We start from the raw sequence: 27012 nt of genomic DNA on the forward strand, positions 1-27012 counted from the left end.
TCTGTCTCTTTTGTATGACGATATAAATTCACAAAATTACAATGAAATGGCTTTGCTGGCTGGACTCTGCTGTTTCTTTTGCAGGACACTTGCACAAATAGAATACATGTAGAAATCAATACTTTAAAATGTAATTATTCTCTACAGTGTGAGAGACATAATTTAGCATAATTCTCAAGTACTGCAGGAATATCTCCTTAATGACAGGTATGATGATCTTTTGATCCCTGTTGTCCACTGGATGGCAGCAGTGTCTCATTGTGCTACACTCAGAAACAAGTAAATACAACTTTTTCACTTTTTCTTCTGAACATTTCTGCTGATTTTTGTGTCATTTATTAATTTGTGTTCAAGGACCAGCTCAAAATTCAGGACTTAATAACTTTTTTGTTATTAAATGAATAATATTCTTGGGTTGTCATTATGATACATTCACACACGCATTGTATTTTGAGGGGGCAGGATTAACCCTCTGTGGAGACTTTGGCAAAATGTGCATTTAATAACTGCAACTGCATTTTAGTTGAAAATGCTTTGGTAAAATTTAAAATCATTTATGCCACATTAAACAGCTGGAACCCTTTCAATCATGCAATCACAGAAATGTTGGAATGATTCATAAACATAAACTGCTCCTACCACGTAAATTGCATATTTGTATGAAATACACATTTATATGCTCAGAATTGGACAAATTTCTGGTTAATTTTTGCTCCTCTTCATGTAATAGTTGTCCTTTCCTGCAGGGCCCATTGTCTGATCCTACTTTGCACAGCCTTAAAGGCTGTTGCAGAAAGATCAGCCTTTTCTGTTCTGTTTCAAATATACAAAGCTACAAAGCTGACATATCTGTCAAACAGTGTGCATCCATTTATTTTCATCGTAAATTAGAAAATGGGCCACTCAGAACCCTACTGAGGACAGGATTTGGCACCAGAGCTGAGTATCACTGTTTTACACAGTTATCCCAAAGACTAAAACACATTTGGTTTTAGTTTGTTACATCTAAATACGGAACAAATTCATACCGATGCAGCACAGCTGATTATCACTAAAGCTATATTTAATTTATTGATTTATATTTATAATTAATGTTTTGATTTATTTTAACAAAATAATTATAATCAGAGGGATGGCCACTTTTATTCTGAAAATCAAGAAGGAAGCGTTACCTGGTAACGGAGGCGGTCGCTCATACAGCGGCTAACAACGTATCTGTGGGCTAACGTATTAACTTTTTCCGTTAAATATCGCGTGAGTTATTATCAGACCAGATGAAAGTGGAGCAGCAGAGTCTGTATGAGTGGATAAACTTGTTGAGGAGGACTTTGTGTAAACTTTCAGGACTCTTCTCCTGTTAGGAAAGAATGCTAAAGGAACTTAGCTTAGCCTGCTGCATGAACTAGACGGAGACGGAGCTCGGCCTCGTAGGGCTGGTTGGAGCAGCTTTAACAGAGACCAAACTGTGTTTTTCACAGATAAAGCTCTCTGAATGGACTCTGTGCTGTTCCCCGTATTTGAAATGTGTCTATCTGAATGATCTCCGGGTGTCCGGCGAAGCTAAGGAAGCTAATTTAGCTTGGAAATAGATGGAGCCGAATGGGGTCTAATTTATGACCACAGCGCACACCAGAGAGGCCAAACTGATTTTAACGGATTGTTTCTGGAGGATAAAGTCAAAATGTCCAAAGCAGAGAACGAGGAGGAACAACACAAACTACTGACTGCTGTTTACAACCCTGATGTCCAGTCACACAGCGCAGGTTTGTGTAGCTTCTCAAGTATTATTACATGGCTGGATTCTGACTGGTCAGTTATAGCACTGTAAGGTCTCTATAACAGGACAGACCGTTGCTATGGACGCAGTTCTGATCGTAGACTTTGGATGAGTTATAAAAATAAATTTTAAAAATAATATTTGATGCCAAATTATTATTTTTTTACGCAAGTAGCCATGTAATAAGCTGGATAATTTATCTTCTTATTGCAAAATATGTCCTGACAGCGTGGTGCAGGACAGGACATGAAGCACCCTGATGACCTGCTTGCTGTGCATTATCCCTTTTATGAACTCTTGTATCTTCATAGGAATGTAAGAATAATGGTTTTACATGTGCATGGAACATGAGCATGGAATCTGTTTATGGCATTTCTCCTCAGACAAAATAGAAAGCACATGATATGCTTGTAGTTTTTGTTGTTGTTGTTGTTGTTGTTGTTGTTGTTGTTGATTTCCTAATATGTCAGGCTTCTTTCAGACTGCCAGCAAATAGGATTTGTTTGTGAAGTTAGATCTTCAAGACAGACTGTTCCACTTCCAGTGATGCAGATCTGATTTGTGTTTCCAGACATAGGATCAGACCCCAAATGTAACATGTTGGTACCATTTGGTTGGGCAAATCCTAGTTGTGATTTTTGAATTCATATACATCCCTGGGTGTCCTTTTCAAACCACCTCCAACTGTGGCTTGGATCAGATTTACCAGAAATCAGTCCCTCCAGGATTTCATGGGCTGATTTTGCTGTTCTCAAAAACCGCAATGCATGTTTAGGCATTTTGCAATGCAGTTGTTTGAACAAATTTTTTAATTAGATTTTTTTCAATGTATATTTCATTAAAGAACAAAAGCAACATGTTCCGTCATTGACATTAAATGACATTTGCATGGGGGACTGTGATTGGTTACAATTGAATTTGCGGTGATTTGACAAAACTCTAAGGTCATGCAGAATGCACAGATTTGTTGATATTTTTTTGTTGTTGTAACTGACTGGAGGGACTGAAAAATTGCATTGTGTGTGTTTGTTTGTGTGTTTGTTTTTTGCTGTTCAGACTTTATAAAATCAATCAGGATAAAATCTTTACTTGCCAGTAAACAGATTTGGTCTGACCATCTAAACAAGGCATAAAATGTGCAATATTTCTTGACACATTGAAGGAAGTAGCAGTGTCAGAGGTTGAAATGTTGATAGGAAATGGCACTTTTCTAAAACATGTATGTTTTTCATTATTCTCCACAGACATCCAGCAGCTGTCGGTGAGTAAAGAAGAGGTTCCCCCTGAGCAGCAGGAGTGGAGCCCCAGTCTGGACCAGAAGGACCCACCAGAGCTGCCACACATTAAAGAGGAACAGGAGGAACTCTGGACCAGTCAGGGGGGAGAGCAGCTTCGAAGGCTGGAGGAGGCTGATATCTACAAGTTCACCTTCACTCCTGTCACTGTAAAGAGTGAAGATGATTATGAAGAGAAATCTTACCCCTCACAGCTTCATCAGAGTCAAACAGAAAAGAACAGAGATGCAGAACATCTGAAAACAGAAGCTGATGGAAAGGACTGTGGAGGATCAGAGCCAGACAGGAATTTTTATCCAGACAATCGTTTACATCCAGATACTCATGATGAGATGTTAGACTCCTCTGAACCTGAGACTGATGACAGTTGTGATTGGGAAGAAACACAGACTACTAGACGCTGTTTTCAACAGGGAGTCCGATTACACAGAGCAGGTTTGTACAGTTTCATTGTTATCTACACTTTAAATTGCTATTCTCTGCCTCACAACCAATATACATGCATGTTTAAACAGCTGGCAAACAGGTAAATTTGGTAGAGGAGATTAATGGGACCTTTCATGACTGCAGCAGTTAGTAACAGTGTGTTGTAAATTACTTGAGTGTTACAAGAGAAAAGGTCCATCTAGCAACAAACCCAACACTTATGTCCCGGGCCTAAAAGCAAGGCACAGTCGCAGAAGTTTGAGTGTTTTTAATTCCAGCATCTAACGTCCTAATGAAAACTGTCAATGAAGACTCTTGTCACCGACTAAGATTTAACCCTTTGACTTCAATCAATCAATCAGACTTTATTTATAAAGCACTTTTCATGCAAATATGCGACACAACATGCTTTACACAATAAAAACAATAAAACACACACACACACACACACACACACAAAACAAAGGTTTTGTGATGGTAAAGACTAAAATAAGAACAGCACTCATTTAAGAAAAAGAGTAAATGTTATCATAAGTCAATACCAGAGGCAGAATAACAACTCAAATTAGAAAACAATTTTAAATCAATCATTAAATAAGTTAAAACAAAGTCAAATAATTAAGTAACAAAATAGAAGAATATACCAGCTAGTAAACAGTTTAATAAAAGTAAATCAATAGATAAATACACAATAATTAGAATAAATAAAAATAAATAAAGAGATAAAGTTCAATTAAAAGCCAGGCTAAAAAGGTCGGTCTTGAGTTTGCTTTTAAAAACATCAACACTCTCTGCAGCCCTCAGCTCTTCAGGTTGTTCCACAGACATGGACCAGATCAATGAAATGATGCCTCACTGTGGGTTTTTGTTCTAACTTTGGAGATGATCAAAATGCCCTAACTGAAGACCTGAGGGTTCTAGAGGGTTCATACCATAAAAGCAAATCTGATTAATAGGTAAGACTATGACCATTAAGAGCTTTATAAGAAAGTAGAGCACTACAGTAGTCAACTCAATAAAAGCATCAGTGTCTCTGTGTCAGCTTCAGAGAGAAACACTCACACTCTGGTGATGCTCTTAAGATGCTAAAATCCACTTTTTGTTATACTTCTAATATGTGATTCAAAACTAAGATTAGAATCAAAGCTAAGGTTTTTTACTTGTTGACAGGGTTTTAGTGCCAGTTCTTGCATTTTTATGTTAAGTTTCTCTCTCTGAGCTTCAGGACCAATAATTAAGACTTCCGTTTTGTCCTGGTTGAGTAGAAGAAAGTCTAAAATACAGTTCAAAAGGGCATCAGCTGGTCCTGAGTCATCAGGAGACACGGCGATGTACAACTGTGTATCATCAGCATCACCATGGAAACTGATGCTGAGCCTCCTGATGATGTTTCCAAATGGCAGCATGTAAAGATTAAAAAGTGTTGGACCTAAAATTGAACCTTGGGGGACACCACGGTCCATTTTATAACTTTTTGATGAACATTCATCCGTTGTAACATAAAATTCTTTGTCGAAGAGATAAGATTTAGACAAGTTAAAAACAGTACCAGAGAGGCCAACCAGATTGTGAAGTCTAGCTCAAAGAGTTGAATGGTCGACTGTATCAAAGGCTGCAGTAAGATGGAGTACTACTAAAACAGAGAGTTTTTTTCATGCCCGTATTTGATCTCAAGTCATTAACAACCCTGACCAGTGCCTTATTTGTGCTGTGATTGACTCGAAAGCCAGACTGGTATTTTTCAAAAATATTGTGGGAGACCATACAATCATTTAACTGTTTAAAAACAAGCTTCTCTAAAATTTTACTTAAAAGTGGCAGATTGGACACTGGTCCGTAGTTGCTAAGTACTGAGGCATCTAAATTATTTCTCTTCAGAAGAGACTTAACCATGGCAGTCTTAAAAGCAGCAGGGGAAATACCCATCTGAAGCGAATAATTTACAGTGTTAAGAACGTCCTCAACTAAAAAGCTATAAACTGTTTTAAAAAAGGATGTGGGAATGGGGTTTGATAGAAATTAGATCTAATATTTTATATTTTACTAATAAAGTGAACTGTGAATTCTTCACATTTTGAGTTGGTAGACATACTGCTAGACTTCATAAGAACAGGATGATCAATTTAGAGAAATGTGTCAGTCTTGCATGTTTAACTGCTGTATTGTAGATAGTGGGATGCTCTCGGAAAATTTGGTAGTTGATCATTAACTTGTTCTTTCTCCATTTTCTTTCTGCTATCCAACAGTTTCTCTTTAATTGTTTAATTTTCTCCTTTCTCCAGCGGGGTGTCGGATTGGTAGCAGTCTTTTTCAGTTTAAGGGGAGCCACTTTATCGAGAGTCGATCTGAGTTTACGGTTAAAACTACAATAAAATCACAAGATGAGGCTAAAAAGTCTGCAGGAATGTCACTTAAAAGCTCAATAAAATTTGCAGCCACTTCAGTAGTTAAATGATGTTTCCTGACGGTGCATTCTGGAGTATCCTCTTGTATAAAACCATTTACTTTAAAAAAGACACAGAAAAGATAAAAGATGCCTTCATCCACAAATGAAAAAACGTGCAGAAAGGTCATAGATTAAAACCAGGTCTAAGGTGGGGCCTCTGTTGTGTGTTGGCTGGTTCACATGTTGGATAAAATTCATACAGTTAAGTAAATTTAAAAATTCTAATGCAGAAGAGTCAGATTTTATGTCTATTTGCAAATTAAAATCACCTAAAATAATAACTTTGTTGTAAATAGTGTGGATGATTGAGAGCATTTCTGAAAAGTCTGAGATAAAAGAGGAGCATTGTTTGGGTGGCCGATAAACACTTACATCGTAACTGCGCAGTTGATCTTTTTTTCGCTGCCATACTGCTGTAGTAAAAACTCTGAAAACTTATCCTTGGCTGTTTATCCTCATTCACCTCATTGAGTAGTCTATGTAGCACCAATTATATCCACTGGGTGGTGCTGCTGTACAGAAATATTATTGTCTGAAAGCTGTTGAAAAAACCAGAAGCGACTTGGTGCTGCGCAGCTCCTCAGAAATGACAAGGAGTACGTGTGAAAGTTGAGGTAAGAAAAAAATCTTTTCAGATGTAATTTCTAGACACCCTAACAATAATATTTTAGTTGAAGGGCACAAATCAGACAATAAAATGTATATTTATGATTCCTCATAAAGTGTGGTTGACCACTCGGTTGAGTTGCCAGTGTAAGCAGTTAGTGTAAACAGCCTAGCTCAAGTTGCTAATTTCTCATTTTGTACCCGTTTTCTAACTGAATCAGGATTCATATGTGTAAATATCTGAGCTGTGGCTTTTATACTTTCTGAGATGGAGATGGAGTCTGAATCCACCCATCTGGATGGCAGATTAGCACCTTTCATGTGATTGGTGAGCACTGTTGTTGAACAGTGGTCATTGCTCAAAAAATATACATAATTCAGCTTCAATATTCCATAATTGTGTGAACATTTTGATAATGATATGTCAAAATACTCAGTTCACAATATGCAGTTTGACTCACAGACACACACAACTACTCAAAGCTAGCAAGATAGGTAACTTAAAGTAACTCATATGAACATCTGTAAAGAGATGTATTATTGTTGTATTTGCTGCAGTAATGTAAAAGTAACCGTAATGTTTGTTTCTTGTTATCTTTCAGGAATAATGGACTGTTGCACATTTTATGGGTGTAGTAGCAGGCACACAACTGTTGCCCTCGTGCCTGCAGACCCAAGTGAGTCTGAGGGTGAGGATATCAGTGATCCTGAGGAGGGTGATGATGCTGTTTGGGTCCCTCCATGCAACGAAAATGTTCTGAAACCACCAAAGAAACAAGAGAACCAAAACCAGGCTCATAGAGCTCCCTTCAGACAGCATTGAAAATTCAAAATGTCTGCAAAGCCGAATCAAAGAAAGCGGGCCAAGAGGGACATTCCTACATTCACTGTGCCTGAGCCTGTCTTCACGGTTCCAGAGTCAGCCCAGGAGCTTTTTGAGTATTTCATGAGGCTCTTCACTGACCAGATGATTGAGTACATAGCTGAGCATACTAACCTGTACTCAGTTCATCTATCAAAACCACAGCTGCAAATCGAAGATTTCTTGTCAGTGTTGCTGTATATGGGTGTGTTCCAGTTCCCCGCTATCGAAGATTACTGGGCCACTGAGTCACACTTCCCTCCAGTGGCAGACACCATGTCAGTGAAGCGTTTCCAGGTTCTCAGAAGACATGCCCACTTCAACGACAACTTCCAGACAGAGGACAGCACCGACCGCTACGTCAAGATCCGTTCTCTCTTTGGCATGTTGAACAAAGCCTCCTGATTCCCACCACCAACAGGCATAGTATTGATGAAGTGATGGTGGTGTACAAAGGTACCTAAGCTGGCAACCTCTGTCAGTACATCCAGAGAAAGCCTGATTAGTGGGGGTTCAACATCTTCTGTCGGTCCAGCTCGTCTGGAATCATCCACAACTTCATACTCTATCAAGGGGCCACAACTTTCTGCAGCATTCAAGAGAAAGAAGTTGCACATCTAGGCTTGGAAGACCTCCTCCTAGGCGGCAAGATCGTCTCGATACTCTGCAACACTGTCACCAACAAAGAGGCAACTGTGGTGTTCTACGATAATTTCTTTACCAGCTTCAACTTGGTGAAGATGCTGCACACCGACCTGGGAGTCCAAAGTGTTGGTACCATCAGAGCAAACTGCACAGGTAATGCACTTTCATATGCACATGCCATACACACACCATGCACCACACACACACACACACACACACACACACACACACACTCAATATGCATGCACACTGGCATGCACCATGCAGGTGTGCTCACACACACACATACACACCTTGTAAATATTGTAAATTTTCTCTTTTGATGCAGATATATTCCACATTATTGTGTTTTTTTTAAACAGTTTTAATGTACTGTGTGTAGTGCTAACTGGAGACATACACAAACAAATAAGCTTACACTGTATTTCCACTTCTTTCAGGGTGTGCAATATTGCTGAGTGACAAGGAGTTGGTGAGGCAAGAGAGAGGTGCTGTCAATTTCTGTTCACCCAAGGGAGTCATTGCAGTGAAGTGGTACGACAGCAAGTGTGTCAACTTGCTGAGTAATGCATGTGGGGTAGAATCGCTGTCTTCAGTGAAAAGATTCTTACAGAAGCAACAAAAGGTTTCAAAAAATTGCAAGTTGTTCCTTTGTTTGAACAACAAAAAGCAGTGCTTTGTTACATACCACAGTGCAGGTGTTCGATAGGGTCATAATGTCACACTTTGTGGTCTAGTAAGCAGCTTAGACAAGTGTGATGTGGAAATATAAAGCCTGTTTTCATCATAGTTCACGAATGTTTGAAGAATGTCTGTTTACAGTTCATTTCTATTTTACTTTAATGATATTTTAAGATGTTCAATTTTTATTTAATTTTGAGCAGTGTTGGTTGATATTATGATAATATATTTCATTGTTGGTTTTTAAATTATTCACAGATAAGTTATGAAAAATATTTGTTAAATAAATGAAAGACTATTTTAAGAAATTCTACTCTCTGTGATGGTTTTTATATGAAAAAAAAATTGTTGCAGAAATGATAGAATTCAATTCATGCCCAGGATAACGCTAACAGAGCAGGTTGACTTGCACATAATGCCCAAAATTACCCTAAATTTGCAGGTCGACCGGCTGGTTGTATATGTGCTTCCTGATTGGGTAATCTAACAAATAAAACCTGAAATGTTGCTAAATGAAGAGGCAGCAACACATTTTTTTGCAAATGTATTTCTTAGTGTGGAAGTCAAAGGGTTAAATTGACTGTTGTGTTAGGTGTTAGCTCCAGTAGACAAATCCATAAATGTGTACATAAATATTAACACCAGAACCACTGTAACTTTAATGAAAATTGTTTTTTTTTTTAAATCATGCAATGGATTTTGAGGGGTTTGGGATAAATTGTTTAGATTTTTTAAATGAAACGTTACGCTAATACATTTTCATACGTGCTCTTTGGGTGTGCTGATCCTGCATTTTTTCTCTTTTTACACGTTAAATTTTTAAATAATATTTTTATTGAGATTTGAATAATATCAAAACAACATATCAATATTCAAACAAATATATGCCCCCTCATACAGTCACAAATTCTCACAGAGAAAGGAAGAAGAATAAAATACTATTAATAAATTAAAAATAAATGGTTGTAAATAAATTGAATTACATCAGTAACTAAAATATAAATATATAATAAAATAAAATAACAGATTAGAATAGTAAGGGGCACCCCTGTGGCTCAGTTGGTGGGGCGTGCGCACCATGTATTGTCAGTCCTCTGCAGCGGCTGCCGGTTCGGTTCCCGCCTGCGGCCTATTTGCTGCGTGGCAGGATGTGTACTTTCATGTTATCCATATAACATTTTCTGTTTAACTATCTATCTGTTTTTTTCCAAGGACATAAATGAGTTCCGAAGACAAACAAACATTTTCTGTTTACCTTTAACAATATAAGTCAACCTCCCCAGCCCAAGACATGTCAGTAACTCCCCTTTCCACATTTTAAGTGATGTGGTTCTACATTTCTCCATCATAGTGCCTTCATTCTTCTTGCACAAAGTCCAAAACCAGTCATTTTCTGTTGTGTAGATTTGATACATTTGATGAGCAAGTTATCCTGTCATATCATGAGCTAGAGCTAGACAGATTTGACAGATTTGATAGATTTTACAGCCTGATAAATAGCTAGGTAGCTACAGGACATGAGTGAGGCAGAGGGATGAGGGAGAGATATCAGCGGAGATGAGGGAGGGAGAAGATGTGGAAGAGATCAGTGACCCGTCATTTTCACCAGATGATGAATCAGCATCTGAAGACGAGGAGCCAGCTTCCAGAAAGAGGCCCAGGTGTATGGTGACATTAGAGGGACCCCGCTCCATGCTCCTGTCATCACAGCAGCCTTCAGATGGTGCGAGAGCATATACAGGTATACAGTCTAGTGACACGCATTTTTCTTATTTACAAATTAACTTCATTTCACTATGATTGTACCCTATATTACATGTGACAAAACTGATTGGTATTTATATTCTTTAATGTCAACTCAAGCAAATCAGAGTGGGCTGAATGAAGCTGGCAAGGGTGGAGCTGTTTGGAGTGTGATACAGCTGGGACCACAAACATGGAGGTTGCAGTCCCAAAATATCCTGATTGAAGGAGCTGGCCCAACACCACACGCACGACGCAACATTGACAGCCCTGTGAGTGCGTTTATGTGTCTCATGGATCCTGTGATGCTGCAGCACATCTGTGAGTGTACAGTGATGGAGGCACACCAGAGTGGAGCTGAAGGCTGGGAGCTGAGCCTGGCTGAGCTGAAGGCCTTCATTGCACTCCTCCTCGCCAGGGGAGTGCATAAGGGTAGGAACACTTTTGTTGAGGATCTGTGGTCTAAAGAATGGGGTCTTCCCTTCTTCAACACCACCATGTCAAGAAACCGATATAGGGAAATAATGCGCTACCTGAGGTTTGACAGAAAAGAAACATCACCTCCAACAATTGATCGGCGCACCCGAATGGCGAGTGACAGGTTTGCGCTGATAAGTGAAGTGTGGGACAGGCTTTTCCAGAATAGTATTGCATGTTATAAACCAGGTCCAGAAATTACAGTTGATGAACAATTATTAACTGTAAAGACACGCTGCCCCTTCACCCAGTACATTCCAAATAAGCCCGATAAATTTGGCATCAAGTTCTGGCTTGTCGCTGATGTGGAAACAAACTACATGTTGAATGGGTATCCTTATTTGGGAAAGGATCTGTGCCATCCCACTACAGAGAGCCCGGAGGAAAGTGTCATCTTCAAACTCATGGAGCCTCTTCTGGGGAATGAAATAACTGACAACTTTTTCACATCACTCCCTCTTGTCCACGAACTCCTGGTGAAAAACACCAGCCCAGTGGCCACCACCAACAGAAACAAGTGCTCACTGCCTCCATCTGTGCACCACAGAGCCGGACTGCATGAAACTAAGGTGATGCAGAGTGACAGAGCCACCCTCACCATCTACCAGGGAAAGGAAGAAAATAATGCATGCATCCTCAACACTATGCACACATCGGTGGAGACGGGGGATGACCTGAAAAAGAAGCCAGAGACAGTCTGCTATTACAGCAGGACAGAGGTGGGTGTCCTGGACAAGATGCTGAGGCAGTACTCCGCCCAAGCCGCAAGCAGAAGATGGCCAGTCACGTTTTTTTACAACATGCTGGATATAGCTGCACTGAATGCCTGGGTCCTGCACCAGAACTGCATGGATACAAACATGAGCCGACGCATGTTCATCCTGGAGCTCTGCAAGGAGTTGCGCAGTGAGTACATCACTGTGACAACAGAACCACTAAAGCCCTTCTTGCTTTCTCCTATGCCTGAGGGCAAGAGGAAGAACTGCACTGTAAAACGCCAGTGCAAAAAAAATAAGACAACCAAGGTGTGTGTGATGTGCCGACGTCCAGTGTGTGGACAATGCACTGTAAAAGTTTACAGTGTGTGTCGTGACTGTGAGTAGGGATGTCACAATACCAGAAATTCAGTAGTTGGTACCCGTGCTAGTGAATTTCCTAGATTTTCTATACCTCATTCAGTGCTACAAGAAAAAAATTAGAACAAAAATATAAAAGACTGTGGACTTGTTGTTAGTGTGTGTGTGTGTGTGTGTGTGTGTGTGTTTTTATGTATGAATGCTTGTGTGCGTGAGAGAGATAGTGCTCTGTTCCTTTCTAAATACCTTATCCAAAATTCATTGTCTTGTTCTCCAGTAATTAAGTGATTGAATTTGTTGATTACTTTTTTGTTTGTTGTAGCCTACAGTTTTTTTTATTTTTTTTATTTTTTTTATTTTTAATTTTAAAATCTATTTGACCTTTGATGAAATAAAGTAACTATAAAATTAATAAGCCATGAGCACTCCGTTTCTTTATTCCCAGCCCAAAGCCATTGTTAAAGTAACAAACCCCATAAACTGAACTTGAAAAAATAGTTATGTCAAGTTTTCTTATTATTGTAAAACGGCTGAAAATGAACAACATTACTGCTTCAAGAAATTAGATCTTTGGGATTGCTGCCACTGCTGCAGCAGGGGTTAAAATTGTTATTTGGTTTTCCCTGCATTCTTAGATAACAGCTGACAATAGAAACTGAAGTAGCAGATGTAACAACAAGGAAAGAATAAAGTCAATGAATAAAAGATGCATAATCATAGCTTATTGACCTTAAGTTTTCTCCCTGGTGACTTTGATAGACATTGCCATGGAGATGACCAGTGACAGAGCTGTGGCTGGGTTGGACAAAAGCCAAATTCCGAAGTTAATTGATTACCAAGATAAACCTGCCAGTTACAACAGTAACAACAGTAGTAGGGAAGAGCAAATACATTACTAACACTTCACTATTGAAGTAGAAAAATTATAAGAGTTATGTGACCCAAGTGACACAAACTTTGAAGACAACCTAAGAAAAGATGCATGGTGAAGACAGATTTCATCAGCAGTTAGACCCTCAGGTGAGTGTTGATTTACAAAGGCTGACATTTTATGTGAGAGCTTTTTTTTAAAAAAAAAAAAAAAAAAAAACTTTTTATGCCTGATTAACTCCTTTGTAAAGATCTGATGGAGTTGACGGAAATCTGGGACTCAACTTTAAAGTGCCAACACTGTCATAAAAAATATATTTTAAAATATAAATGATTATAATAGAACATTTTTACAGTTATTTTATCCATAGTTATTATTTATTTTGTATTTTCAGTGCTTTCAACACATTTTCTGATTGAAGTTGTGAATTTTTATCTGGGATATGGGTGATCTCTGGCAAGTTCAAAAATGAGAAAAAATGAAATAAACCCAAAACATTTTATAAATTACATATTTCATGTATATAGATCCTATATGCATAGAAAGAATACATTTTAATCAAAATAATTGGTTGGATGGAATGTAATTAGGAAGTAGATTGTTAGAATGTGGAATGTTATTAGAATGCCAGTAGATGTTGCCCCAGAGATAGCTAAGCATTTGTAGAGAACTTCTAAATTAAGGTTTCATATTTGCACAAAGAGATATCCTTGTTTTGATTAATTTACTTAGATTTTTTTTCTGTTTTTTTTTTTTTTTTTTTTTTTTTTTTTAATATCAAACTGGGAAACAAACTGAAAAATTTCTGTTTACAATTCTGTGCTGGGTCATTAAAGTGAAGAAATAATCCACACAATCCCAAAACAAGACCGCATAGTCTTTTGCCTTACACTATATGGGCACTGCAGGTGTAGGCAGTTAAAATATGCATTTCGCATAAGTTCTTTTTTTTTCTTTCATTTTTGCGGTGAAGCAATTACAGAACAAGTGAAGACAAGAACATAAATAACCAAACAAGATTATCATGATGATAAAGCAACCTCATATACAGCTAAACAGTTTAAGGAGTTGTCATAACAAAGATATTTTTGTCTTGGTTAATGTTGAGTTGATGTAACATCGATCTTGAAGAGTTGCAGTAATTATTCACCAACAGATAGCCTTAACTGTACAGAGCTTGCACTCCGCTATGTTCACTGTTCCTCTGTATCTCGACTACAGACTCACACAGCTATGTTAGCTGGAGGGAATGCCCCCACATATCCCCCACACCACTCCACAGCCCTATGGCTAAATGCCACAATGCCTGATTCTCTCAGAATGTGGCCTTGAGAGTGAATTAATGTTGTATAAATACCAGTAGCAGCACCATTTGTCCAGGAGCTCATCAATACTTAAGTACTGATCAATCAAGAAATATGACCAATTTAGCACCGGTCTTAATACCCATCCCTTGTCATGGCATGATTATGACAGTTTTATGCACACCCCTTCATAAGAGGCGTCACCTACATCTGACTGCAAATACAATACAAAATACTACATTAACTGAAACTGAATACCACCATGGGACAGACAACAGGACTGTTACGAAAAGGACATGCACATCTCAAGTAGGGGTATAAATCACAACTTTCTTCACAATGCGATATATCGATTCTTTGGACAACAATACTTTATTTTCTGATATCACAGTCTAGCATGATGCTATTTGAATTTGATTCAATTCAGGAACAATCAATATCAGATGATACAGTATATCCATTTTACACATTCAGTTGCATTTACGTCACCTCACAAAAGGCCACTAAATTATGATTCAGTAGTTTCAAAATGGGAATCTCAAAATAAATGCATATTTTAAAGGCAATACAGATCAATATTTTAAATTTTCATCAGTCATATTGGATCGTTGAACAGGGGTTACAGTTAGCATTTTGTTTTACAACCCTGAGTTGTAATATGATAAATGAACAAACTTTGTACCTTGTTGTTTGAACTCAGGACTAGACTAAAACAAGCATAAAATCACAGCTGCCTTTTAGGGCATCTCTGCTCCGATGAAATGCAAATTGCATGTAGTTTGTTTGTTCAAATGACATCTGACTATGCCATACAAAATGTTGAACATTTCTCCACACGTTTAAGAATCAGTCAATCAAATTTTATGTATATAGCTTTTTTCATACAAACAAAATGCAATGCAAAGTGGTTCACACAATAAAACAAAGAACAATTTGCCCACCCCCGCCCACCCACACACAACCACAGCAATGACATTCTAAATGATAAAGCATTACAATAAGAACAGCACTCCTTGAAAACAGGAACTGAGGAAAGTAGTGGTTTCAGTGGTTTAAGCTTAACAGGAAATTACAGTTTTCTGAAACATGTTTGTATTTCATTATTACCACAGATGCCCAGAAGCTATTGGTGAGTAAAGAAGAGGATACCCCTGAGCAGCAGGAGTGGAGTTCCAGTCTGGACCAGGAGGACCCACCAGAGGTGCTACACATTAAGGAGGAACAGGAGGAACTCTGGACCAGTCAGGAGGGAGAGCAGCTTCGAGGGCTGGAGAAGGCTGATATCATTAAGTTCACATTCACTCCTGTAACTGTGAAGAGTGAAGAAGATCATGAAGAGAAACCTCAGTTTCATCAAAGCCAAAATGAGGAAAATGATGCAGAACATTTTAAAACAGAGTCTGGTGGAGATGACTGTGAAGGATCAGAACCAGCCAGGAACTTAAATACAGATAGTCATTTACAACCAGCTAATCATGACAAGACTTCACACTGCGCTGAGCCTGAAACTACTGACGGTAGTTGTAATTGGGAAACGAGGGAACTTCAGTCAGATTTGTGTAGTACTAAAGGAACATCAGTTAGGTCCTCTCAATGTGCGACAAGTTTTGGCCAGAAGGGACATCTGCAGAAACATAAAGTAATCCAAACAGGAGAGAAGCCATTTAGTTGTTCAGTTTGTGGTAAAAGGTTTACACAACGCGGAACACTGAATCGACATTTGACAGGGCACACAGGGGAGAAACCATTTAGTTGTTCATGTTGTGGTAAAGGATTTGTAGAAAAGGGAAATCTGAGAAAGCACATGACTGTCCACACAGGGGAGAAACCATTCAGTTGTTCAGTTTGTGGTAAGAAATTTGCACAACATGGGACTCTCAAACACCATTTGACTGTCCACACACGGGAGAAACCAGTTACTTGTTCAGTTTGTGGTATGAAATTCGCAAAAATTGGAAACCTGAAACTACACGTGACTGTCCACACAGGAGAGAAACCATTTGGTTGTTCAGTTTGTGGTAAGAATTTTGCACAACATGGGACTCTTAAACAACACCTAACTGTCCATACACAGGAAAAACCATTCAGCTGTACAGTTTGTGGTATGAAGTTCGCAAAGCATGGTAATCTGAAACTACACATGATTGTCCATACAGGGAAGAAACCATTTTGTTGTTCAATTTGTGGTGAAAGTTTCACACAACGTGGAACTCTGAATCGACATATGACTGGGCATACAGGGGAGAAACCATTCACTTGTTCATTTTGTGGAAAAGGATTTGTTGAAAAGGGAAATCTGAAAAAACACTTGACTATCCACACAGGGGAGAAACCTTTCAGTTGTTCAGTTTGTGGTAAAGAATTTGCGCACCATACAAGTCTGAAAATACATTTGATCGTCCACACAGGGGAGAAACCATTTAGTTGTTCAATTTGTGGCAAAAAATTTGGATCAAGGGGAAATCTGAGACGACACTTGACTGTCCACACAGAAGTGAAACAATTTAGTTGCAGTGTGTGTGATGAAAAATTCACACAAAAAGAACATCTGAAACAACATTTGACTGCCCATGCAGGGGGGAAACTATTTAGTTGCTCTGTTTGTGATGTAAAATTTGCACGAAAGTCAAACTTGAGACGGCATATGACTGTCCACACAGGGGAGAAACCATTCAGTTGTTCAGTTTGTGGTAAAAAATTTGCACATCATGGAACTCTGAAACTACACTTGACTGTCCACACAGGGGAGAAACCATTTGGTTGTTCAGTTTGTGGCAAAAGATTCATACAAAAGGGACATCTGAGGCAACACGCCACTGTCCACACGGGGGAGAAATTATTTAGTTGTTCAGTTTGTGGTGAAAGATTTGTAGAAAGGGGACATCTGAGACAACATTTGATTGTCCACACAGCAGAGTACCCATTTAGTTGCAGTGTATGTGATGGAAGATTTTCACGGAAGGCAAATCTAAGACGACACATGAGAATCCACACAGGGGAGAAACCATTCACTTGCAGTGTTTGTAATAAGAAATTCACTCAGCACATTCATATAAAAAAACACAAGTGTGTTGGTAAGAGCAGTGAACATGAATGATGCTACAGACATGCTTGTTGAGACAATTTCTTTCAGCAGAATCTAAGTATAGAGAGCTCAATACTGATCACTTATTCTTGATACTGTACATATACAGACCACTGTTATCAATGGAGCCAGTGTGTTTCTGCTCCCCTCTGGTTGGTTAAATAACACTCACTAAGTACTTTCTATAGCTGCAGTTTCCCCAACAGCTGCTTCAAAATGGACTTTTACGTCACTGCAGGAAATGTTTGCCACCAAGAGCCCACTGTATTGTCAAGGATTTACTGTTGCTTTAATTCACTGCATTCATATCCATTTGACTATAAGTTATTAGATACTTATACTTTGTATTAGAGTGGTTCTGGCCACTATTGTTATTTTTACTTTACAAAATAACTTGTAACTGTTGTCTGCAGTGCTCTGTACATAATTACAATCTGTCTCTCCTTGTTTTCAAAAGACTAGCATGCCTCTTGAATAACTTAACAGTTGGTTTGAGACTAATTTTGTTCTTGTAATGACTTGAGTGTATTTGCTGACATTATGGTGTTATACAGGTTACTTTCACTTACCTTTATATTTACTTATGTGAAGTACCTAGATATTTGTACCACTGTTAACTCTTAACAAAGAGATATGGGCCTGTAAATAAAATTACTGTAAGTACTTTAATTTTGGAGATCAGAAAACAGTGGTACTGTAAACAGCACATGAGTGTAATGAGTCCTGTACTAATCTCAGTTATGATATAGGACATTTTTGGAAAAGCATGACATACATTACATACATGGGAAGATCATTATTTGTGGATGATGAGGCTTTGTCGAGATCAGGGAAAATTTTGAGTCATATAGTAAAAAAAAAAAAAAGGAAGAATGAGTAACTGCAAACTAGTTCCCTGTCAGTGAAATTCCTTGTGTGAATCCTAAATAGATCACTTGCGTGATTGTTGCAGATGCAATGATAACTGTAGGTCAAAGCAATTTCCACAAATACAGTGGAGCATGAACATACAATGCTGTGGATGCACATGTGGACTGGCAACAAAGGGCAGCAAGAAATCAAGCCAATCAATTCACTAGTCATTGGACAATGCGAGCTCAAACCTGTCAGTTGTGAACAATACTGTTTTCCACAAAGGTCCCAAATAGACGCTTAGGTGTTATGCAAGACCTCTAAAAGCACAGGATATAGCTTCCTTATTTGGTCATTTTCCTGTTTGTTCACTGTGCTTTGTTTGACATAGTTCTAACCAATTAAGAGATGGTTGAGGCTAGAAAAAGTAATCTCCTCCTTTTGCCAGAGCCATATAAAAAGTGTTGCAATTTATCTTTAACTTTTATGTTAAATGTTTTCTTATATTTTCAATTCAATTGTACAATTGTTTTTTTGTTTGTTTTTTTTATATATATATATATATATATACATATATATATATATATATATATATACATATATATATATATATATATATATATATATATACACACACACACACACATATATATATACATATATATATATATATATATATATATATATATATATATATATATATACATATATATATATATATATATATATATATGTTTTATAAGACACTTTCACTTCCTTTTCTGAATAAAAACTAAGTCGATCATCTTGATCTACTGAAAACAAAGCATCTTCATCTTTTCAGTTCCTGTCACTGCACTGATCACAGGGGTCTTTTACCAAAAAGAAACGCAACCTGGCCTCTCCCAACTGTCAACCTCACATGGTTTGTTTCATGTTCTCAGCTTTGATGCCTGTATCTTTGTGCAGTTCATGCTGCAAAAGAGTGATACCAAGTAGCTTCCTTTGGTTTGTGTCCAAGTGTTTGAGAGATAGAGAAAGGGAGAGAAAGTGCAGATTGTGCTTGGTAGAGAATGAATGGGGGAAGAGACCACTGTCAGTGAGAAAGATGGATCAGTGAATAAGAGAAATAACACCTTGTTTCCAGATGGTTTCACACTTGTTATGTTTTAAGCACAAATAGACGCCCCCTCCCTGTTTACCGTAACATATTTAGCCTAGGACAACAAAGAAATAGAAATTCATTGTCATGGGTCAGAGCCACCAACAAAGAAAGGAAAACATGGCTCAGAAATTGTGGTGCTAACATTGTTATGGAGAGAGCAATGTATATATATATACATATACATACATATATATATATATATATATATACATACATACATACATACATATATATATATACACACATACACACACATATGTATATATATATACATACATATATATACATTCATGTTCATGTAACTGTTGAATTTTTTCTGAAGTAACACACACACATACATACAGAAATTATTGAAAGTTATTGAACACATAAATGAAATGCTTATAATTAGTCTTACATGCTATATCTTAATATTTCTACATTTATGTATTCTTTATTTATCTTTATAGTTAAACATTTATTTTCTTATTCTTTAACATATTTATTCTTTTTCTGGCACTCCTATGACTCCATACAGTAGGTGGCGGTATGCTCCTTGTAAGTAACGGCTGCAAACCGTCATGAATCCAAAACAAGAAAAAGAGGAAGTGGTAATGGAACTGACCGTGGCTAACATGCTAACGTTAACTTTTCCGTTACGTATTACGATCGTTACCATATGATTCAGTGGGAGTGAGGCAGCAGAGTCTGTATGTGTGGATAAACTTGTTGAGGTGGACGTTGTATAAACTGTGTGACGTTTCAGCTCAAACTGTTCTTCTGTTGGTCAGGAATGCTAAAGAAAGTTAGCTTAGCCTGCTGCAGGAAATAGACGGAGACGGAGCTCGGCCTCACAGCGCTGTTTGGAGCAGCTTCAATAGAGACTAAAAAGTACTTTTCACGGAGCCGCAATGACCACGTAGAGCTGTCTGAATAGACTGTGCGGTTCCCGTTTTTTGTAAACGTTTAACATCTGCATCAACTCCTGGTGTCCTACGAAGTTAATGAAGCTAACCTAGCTGGCTAGCTGGAAGCAGACGGGGTTGAAGGTGAACTTCTTCATCAGAACAGCGCACATCAAAGTGACCGAACTGTTCAACTGACCAAACTGAGTGTCTCTGGAGGAAAAGTTGCTGTGAGTTTGTCAACATGTCCAAAGTCCAAACTCTGAGAGCTTTTGTCAACCAGCGACTGACTGCGGCTGCTGAAGAGATATTTGAGCTGTTTGAAAGAACGATAGCAGAGTACGAGGAGACATTTTGTCGACAACATAGTCTACACATAACAGGTTTGTACAGTTTCATTTCATCTCACTTTAAACTGCAGAGAAACCAGCTTCCCCTAAAAGAGTCCAAAATCTCTCTTGTCATATGCAAAACAGTCAATTATGGCTGCACTGAACAATTTTTTTTTAAATGGTTAATTTGTTGATTGATCCAACCATTTTTTTTTTTTTTAAATTCAGTGACTGCTGTGCCCAAATTTTCCTTAAAATATATTCAAAATTTAAAGTTAGTAATTTCTACTCTGTTTATTAGACACCTTGTCAGATGCCTTTTAAGGAAAATACTGGACCTCTGATGCATATATGATTTTATTTATTTATTTGGATATGTATATAGCAGGGGTATTCAATTAAAATTCAAAGAGGTCCAGTTAGAGAAAATTTCCTAAAGCAAAGGTCCGGAACATCATAATGTCTAACTTTCTCAAGTGGGCTGAACCAGTAAAATTTAAGTATAATCTATTGATTATTCTGCCGGGAACTGGTTTACTAATATGCCACCTTTTTCTCCTCTTATGAGTTTGCAGGTCTGTATTTAGTAATAAAAAAAATAAAAAAATAAATACAAATAGCGATAAGAATACCATTAAAGTACAACAACAGCAATAAAAATGTTGATTTTTCAAAAAAGGAAACAATAACATGCACAATTTTAAAATTGTAATTAGGTAAAAACACTAATACCACAATGTAAAAATACCTAAATAAAGAATGTGAGTATTTTTTCCATCACAGCAGGTCAGTGATCAGTGTTTCAGTGACTCTCTGTGGATCAGTGAATAGTGTTTTATTCATGGCGGCCCGCCACATTAAAAACATCGGCACCATGACATGATTTTCTATTTTTAGAGCTGCGCATCTTTTTCGGTCGTGTCTAGAAGGTAACTCTTTATTTGCACTCTCGCGAGATTTGTGTTCGTTATTTCTACTAAAATAATCAAACTCGGGCGATCTTTCGCGGGTCTAGGGTTCCCTTCTAGACATGACCCTCTCTGTCTCTCTCTCTCTCTCTCTCTCTCTCTGTCAAACTAATGACAGCAGACTGTCTTTAAACAGCATGATGTTACACTCTGCAGTGTTTCACACAAAGACTTTATTTGTGTGGACATCCAGGTTTGGTTTGTCACCAATTTTGGCATTTTTATTTTTTAATCAGTCTGAGAGGACGACGGTATCAGTGATTGATTAGTGATCAGTCTGCCCTCCTCTCCTCCCTCACCTGTTCACTCTGCTGTGAGAAGATCTGAAAGTTTCTCACAGAGAAACACAGACTCTCCTGTTTTACGTATAGGCCTCCTTATACGGTTGTTTCATTTTATAAGAGCATCTGGTTGATGTCGATGTCATTAACCATCACGTTAGTTTCTGTTGTAATAAACTCGTCATTAACAACAGTCTCCTCCACACGCAGCTTCTCTGCAGTTGGTCTGTGTGTTTCCTGATCAGCTAAACCAGCGCCGGAAAGACTAGAAAAGTTGCGCCAGTTAAAATAGAAGCGTCCCGTCAAAATTTAAAATCTATTAATAATTTATTGGTTATAGGTCCGGGTCCGTATAGGACGGCGTGTGGGTCTGGACTCGGACCGCGGTCCGCCATTTGGGGACCCCTGGTATATAGGTAGAAAAAGCTAAACAAACAGAAAAAAAACTAAAATAGAAACAATCAATAAACAATGAGCAGATTTACAATTAGAAACAAATAAACACACATTAAATTTCAATAACTAATTGCTGTCAACCTTACACTGAACTTGACAGTATTTTGATTTAAAACTTAAACTGGTTATGACATTTAGTTATTTCATTATTTCACTTCGTAAAACGAATTACAGACAGTTTGTAACGCCATTTCTGTCTCAGACATGACTGATGAAGTGTACAGAATGTACAAAACAGCAGAATAACTCTGTTAAATGATTTATTATGTAAAGTTAACAGCAGTGGTGCACACTTTTAACACAGGTGATGAAATTACTCCAGAGGTGGAACTGGCAAAGGTAGTTTAGTGTTAAAGGTGATTATTGTTAAATTAATCCTAAAATGCACTTGGGCTCTGATGTAGCCGCATCTCTCTGTCAGTAGTCACCACCGTAGTAATAATAATAATACTAATACTAACAACAATAATGCACTATGTAATAGTGTTTGCTACACTATACAGTTATAGTATACTATAATACATATAACAGAGTCTCACTCAATGACCTGCCCACAGAACTATCTCATTACTTAAACATTAAGAGTAACAATCAGTAAACACTGAGAGAAGAGAAAAAGCAGCTCAGTGATGTTTGAAACTCAGATGTCATCAGTCGTGATATTCTTAATTCAACAGTGCACTTCGCAGGAGTGAGACAAGCTTTGAAACTTCGATATCATCCGTCCATCTCTACATTTAAGTGAAACTATCAAACATTTTATGGAACTATTTTCTTTTTGCTATTTATGATGTCTTTTGCTGATATATAGTTTTGTTTTATCACCCAGGCCTAATCTGTAGTTCTGTGTGAAATGGCCATAGGTCTGTGTTTTTTCTTGTCTTTTTTCAAGAAAAAAAATGCACATTTTAGAGTGACCTCTGTGGGTCCACCTGTGAAACAGTCCTGCTGTTTAATTTGTATCATAATATGCCACACATGTCAGGTGGATGGATTGTCTTGGCAAAGGGGGAAGTGCTCTGTAATAAATGATCTTAAATGCTTTACTTCAACATATGAAAATGGGAGTGAAACAAAAGTGTTGTGTTCTAAGTTTTGGTAAATGTATTACACAAACTGTGCAACATTTGTCCTCAATTTGGTGGTGGTGTCGGTGGATTACATGATAAGTGGAAATTAAAATTGTGTATGTATTTCACTATTCTCTATAGACGTCCAGCAGCTGTCGGTGAGCAAAGAAGAGGTTCCCCCTGAGCAGCAGGAGTGGAGCCCCAGTCTGGACCAGGAGGACCCACTAGAGCTGCCACACATTAAAGAGGAACAGGAGGAACTCTTGACCAGTCAGGAGGGAGAGCGGCTTCGAGTGCTGGAAGAGGCTGATATTACTAAGCTCACATTCACTCCTGTCCATGTGAAGAGTGAAGATGATGAAGAAGAGAAACCTCAGTCTTCGCAGCTTCATCAAAGACACACTGAGGAGAACAGACATGCAGAGCATTTGAAAACAGAAGCTGATGGAGAGGACTGTGGAGCATCAGAACCAGCCAGGACCTTAAATCCAGATAGCCATTTACAAGCAGGTACTCATGAGACATCACACTCCTCCTCTGAATCTGAGACTGATGATAGTAGTTGTGATTGGCAGCCCCAGTCAGGTTTAAAACCTCTACAAAACAGTGAAGTACCTGCAAGTGATATGGATTGTAATTATGGGAAAACATTAATCAGCTCCTCTGAATGTGCTTCAAGCTGTGGCCATAAGGAAGATCTACACAAACACGATGGAAACCAAACAGGAGTTAAATCATTCAGTTGCTCATTTTGTAGTAAAATATACCACCGGAAGAAGTCCTTAACGACTCATATGAGACTTCATTCAGAGGGAAAACGTTTCAGCTGCTCTGTTTGTGAAAAAACTTTTCAATGGAGAGGACAGGTTGTGGACCACATGAGAATCCACACTGGGGAGAAACCCTTCAGCTGTTCTTTCTGTGGTACAAGATTTACACAAAAGACAAATTTGACACAACACTTGCTTATCCACACCGGGGAGAAACCATTCAGTTGTTCAGTTTGTGGTAAAAGATTCGCACAACATGTAACTCTTAGACGACACTTGACTGTCCACACAGGGGAGAAACCATTCAGTTGTAGCATTTGTGATAAAAGGTTCAGTCGGCTTGACATTTTCAAAAAACACAAGTGTGTTGGTGAGAGCAGCGGAAGTAAATGAAGCGACAGAGATAATAATTGAGCCATTTTTTTCCCCTTAGGATTGTAATACTGAGGGCTCAACACTGATCAGTTCAAGACTGTGATACATCTTTTCAGCTAAGATGAAGCCACGTGATAATTTTAACAGCTTTTATTTGTGTTTTTGCTTTTTGGTATTACATGTATTCATTTTTCAAATTAATTTATATTGTCTTATTTAATGTGTTTTATGCCGCCGACACAGCACTATGGGCAATATTTTTGTTTTAAAATGAGAATTACAAAGGAAATGACATGACTTACCCCAATATAACACATATTTTTAATTTAATGGGCTCTCCTGGTCTTAAATTGATCATGAAGATGAAGATTTGAAGATTTTATTTCAGTCAAATCACTAGTCTTTAGACAAACTTTGTTTTCACGTTTGTTTTTACACAGCTGATGAGTTGCATTAAGCAGTTGTCTTTAAAGGATGGATTCAGATTAGGTATCCGGGATAGCTGCTAATATTTTCAAGCACAGGGCACCAAGCCCCTACATTTGGTGGCCAAATTACTTGTTTGTGGCTCACATGTAAACTTATTGAAAAACAGTCCAGAAAAAGCTAACCAGCAACAAATACAGTAGGTGGTGGTATGCACTGTTTTCATAGAATGTTGAACTAAAATAAGTGAAAGAATTGGAATGTTTGTGGAACTGTATCATTGTGTTGTTGAAGACTCATAGTCTGGGGACAGGGAGCCATCAACATGGAATATTTAGTGGCTAACAGAATAATTTTGTGTCATGGGCCCTTGAACCATGGCTAATGTCGAACCTTGGATATCTTCATCCTGACACTTGTGTGTAAATTTATTGCAGTTGTTTTGTTGTGGCAACAAGCCGTAAAGCAACAACCAAGATATATCCCCTCACCCCCACCCCGGCTCAGCAAGAAAACAGTTTGTAAAAACATAAAGAGATAGTTTTGTTCAAAAACAACTGTAACATTGGAATATCCCCATTTGATTTGTTTAACTCAGACTGTTAAAGTTTCAGAATAACTTCCCCCTAAAGCATTTTTTTTAGTACTGTGGATCTTGACTCCCATCTCTTACATTGTATTTGTGTTAGAAAGGGACCAACATATTCTTAAAAAGGTATTTATCATTTTAATTAGCAGTAGATTTCAGGAATAATATTGTGGGCAGTGTTTTTGCCTGATACGAACAGTTATAAAGTTTTCTTAATTCAATTGAAATCATGTTTATACATGGTAAAAATACGATGTGACAGACAGTGTATGTGGTGGAAATTCCATATTACTGCTTACATTATTCCTAAGTTTACTTCATATATTTTATATTATGTCAATAATATGTTAAAATGGGATCCGTGTCTCATCTCCTCTGCATACAGGTCAGTCTGTGTGACCGTCTGTGTGCAGAGATCATAAAATCAAAACAGCCTCCTATCCATGTGACTTTTCACTCTCAAACAGGTGAATTGGAAATGAAGAAAGATGAGGCTTGCTAGAAGTGCTTGTTTTCTTGAGGGAACGAGAGATGGATCTATCTGTAAAAGTGGAGTGTAATTTTATTATTTGGTCTTTTGTCTTTGGAAGGCATGAGCCCTACATGCATACAAACAGCTGCAATAAAGCTCTGAAAGAACTAATGTCTTTGAATTCACTTTATTGCAGGTAATTTCCACAACAATTTGGTAACGAGGATGGGATGCCTTACTGACACTTTGGTCAATCTGCCTTCTGCACAGGTTGAATCTACATCCAGCTGGTGAGGGGATTCAAAATCATCCAAGACCCAGGAAACCTACCTCCCCTGAGGATGGATGGTAGTCAACTCCCAGGGTGAGAAGAGGCTGCCTGGGATTTGTGGGGATGGATGGTGTGATACGGCATCAAATTAAGAGGGTACAAACAAATTCAGGCAGGATTGCAATTTTGGGTCTGGGAAAGGCCAGAGGGGTGTTTTGTGAAGTAAGATTAGTGCGTTAGCATAGTCATAGTGTCATGACGGTGGTTCTCTTTTATCCTGGCCAGATGGCCATGATAATTTATGCTGAACAATAACCTGATCTTGAGCAGATTCTGAATTTCAGTTTAAATCAGCTGTAAAAAGTACTGCTCTTTAACTAATTATTTTCCTGTTGATGTTCTTTATGAGCAATATAGATTCTCAGCTGAGGGAAGACGTCATGAAGCCATGTAATATAATTACAGCTGCACAGACTATATGCATCATGTTGTCACAGGAACTTGGGTAAATTTTTTCTCTTTCCTTCCCAAAAACATGTTAGATAGATCCATTGTCCGTAACCACTCATCCTGACAGGTCATGGGGGAGCATATCCTAACTGATAGTGGGTGAGAGGCTGGGTACACCCTGGATAAATTGCCAGTTTATTGTAGGGCTGACACATAGAGACAAACAACCAGCCATGCTCACATTCACACCTACGAACAATTGCATTATAAATTAACCTGCTTATTTTTGAGTGGAAGCTGGAGTACCTGGAAAGCTGTGGTACTTGAGTCAAAGTATGGATACTCCTGGTCAAATATTACTCAACTACAAGTGAAAGT

At 38.1% G+C, this 27012-nt stretch overlaps 2 protein-coding genes across 6 annotated transcripts; both read left to right on the plus strand.

Annotated features, from left to right (window-relative positions):
* Positions 1–1185: 1185 nt before the first annotated feature.
* On the plus strand, positions 1186–17515 carry LOC146313593 (uncharacterized). Of its 3 annotated transcripts, XM_084739574.1 has the most exons (4): positions 1186–1763; positions 3022–3507; positions 10348–10479; positions 10602–12197. In XM_084739574.1, exons 1-4 carry the CDS (start codon positions 1682–1684, stop codon positions 12059–12061), a joined length of 2160 nt encoding a protein of 719 aa, XP_084595700.1. In that variant the 5' UTR covers positions 1186–1681; the 3' UTR covers positions 12062–12197. The 3 variants fall into 3 exon arrangements, with proteins under 3 accessions (XP_084595700.1, XP_084595699.1, XP_084595701.1); XM_084739573.1 differs by lacking the exons at positions 10348–10479; positions 10602–12197 and adding an exon at positions 15322–17515; XM_084739575.1 differs by lacking the exons at positions 10348–10479; positions 10602–12197 and adding an exon at positions 7153–7383.
* A 2357-nt stretch (positions 17516–19872) lies between these two features.
* Positions 19873–26999, plus strand: LOC146313594 (uncharacterized). Of its 3 annotated transcripts, none has more exons than XM_084739627.1 (3): positions 19873–20557; positions 23423–23791; positions 26110–26999. In XM_084739627.1, exons 1-3 carry the CDS (start codon positions 20419–20421, stop codon positions 26205–26207), a joined length of 606 nt encoding a protein of 201 aa, XP_084595753.1. In that variant the 5' UTR covers positions 19873–20418; the 3' UTR covers positions 26208–26999. The 3 variants fall into 3 exon arrangements, with proteins under 3 accessions (XP_084595753.1, XP_084595754.1, XP_084595752.1); XM_084739628.1 differs by having other exon boundaries at positions 26184–26998; XM_084739626.1 differs by lacking the exon at positions 26110–26999 and having other exon boundaries at positions 23423–24756.
* Positions 27000–27012: the final 13 nt, after the last annotated feature.

Source organism: Lutjanus erythropterus, chromosome 16, assembly GCF_056507025.1.
Source record: "Lutjanus erythropterus isolate fLutEry1 chromosome 16, fLutEry1.hap2, whole genome shotgun sequence".
Taxonomy (NCBI): domain Eukaryota; kingdom Metazoa; phylum Chordata; class Actinopteri; order Lutjaniformes; family Lutjanidae; genus Lutjanus; species Lutjanus erythropterus.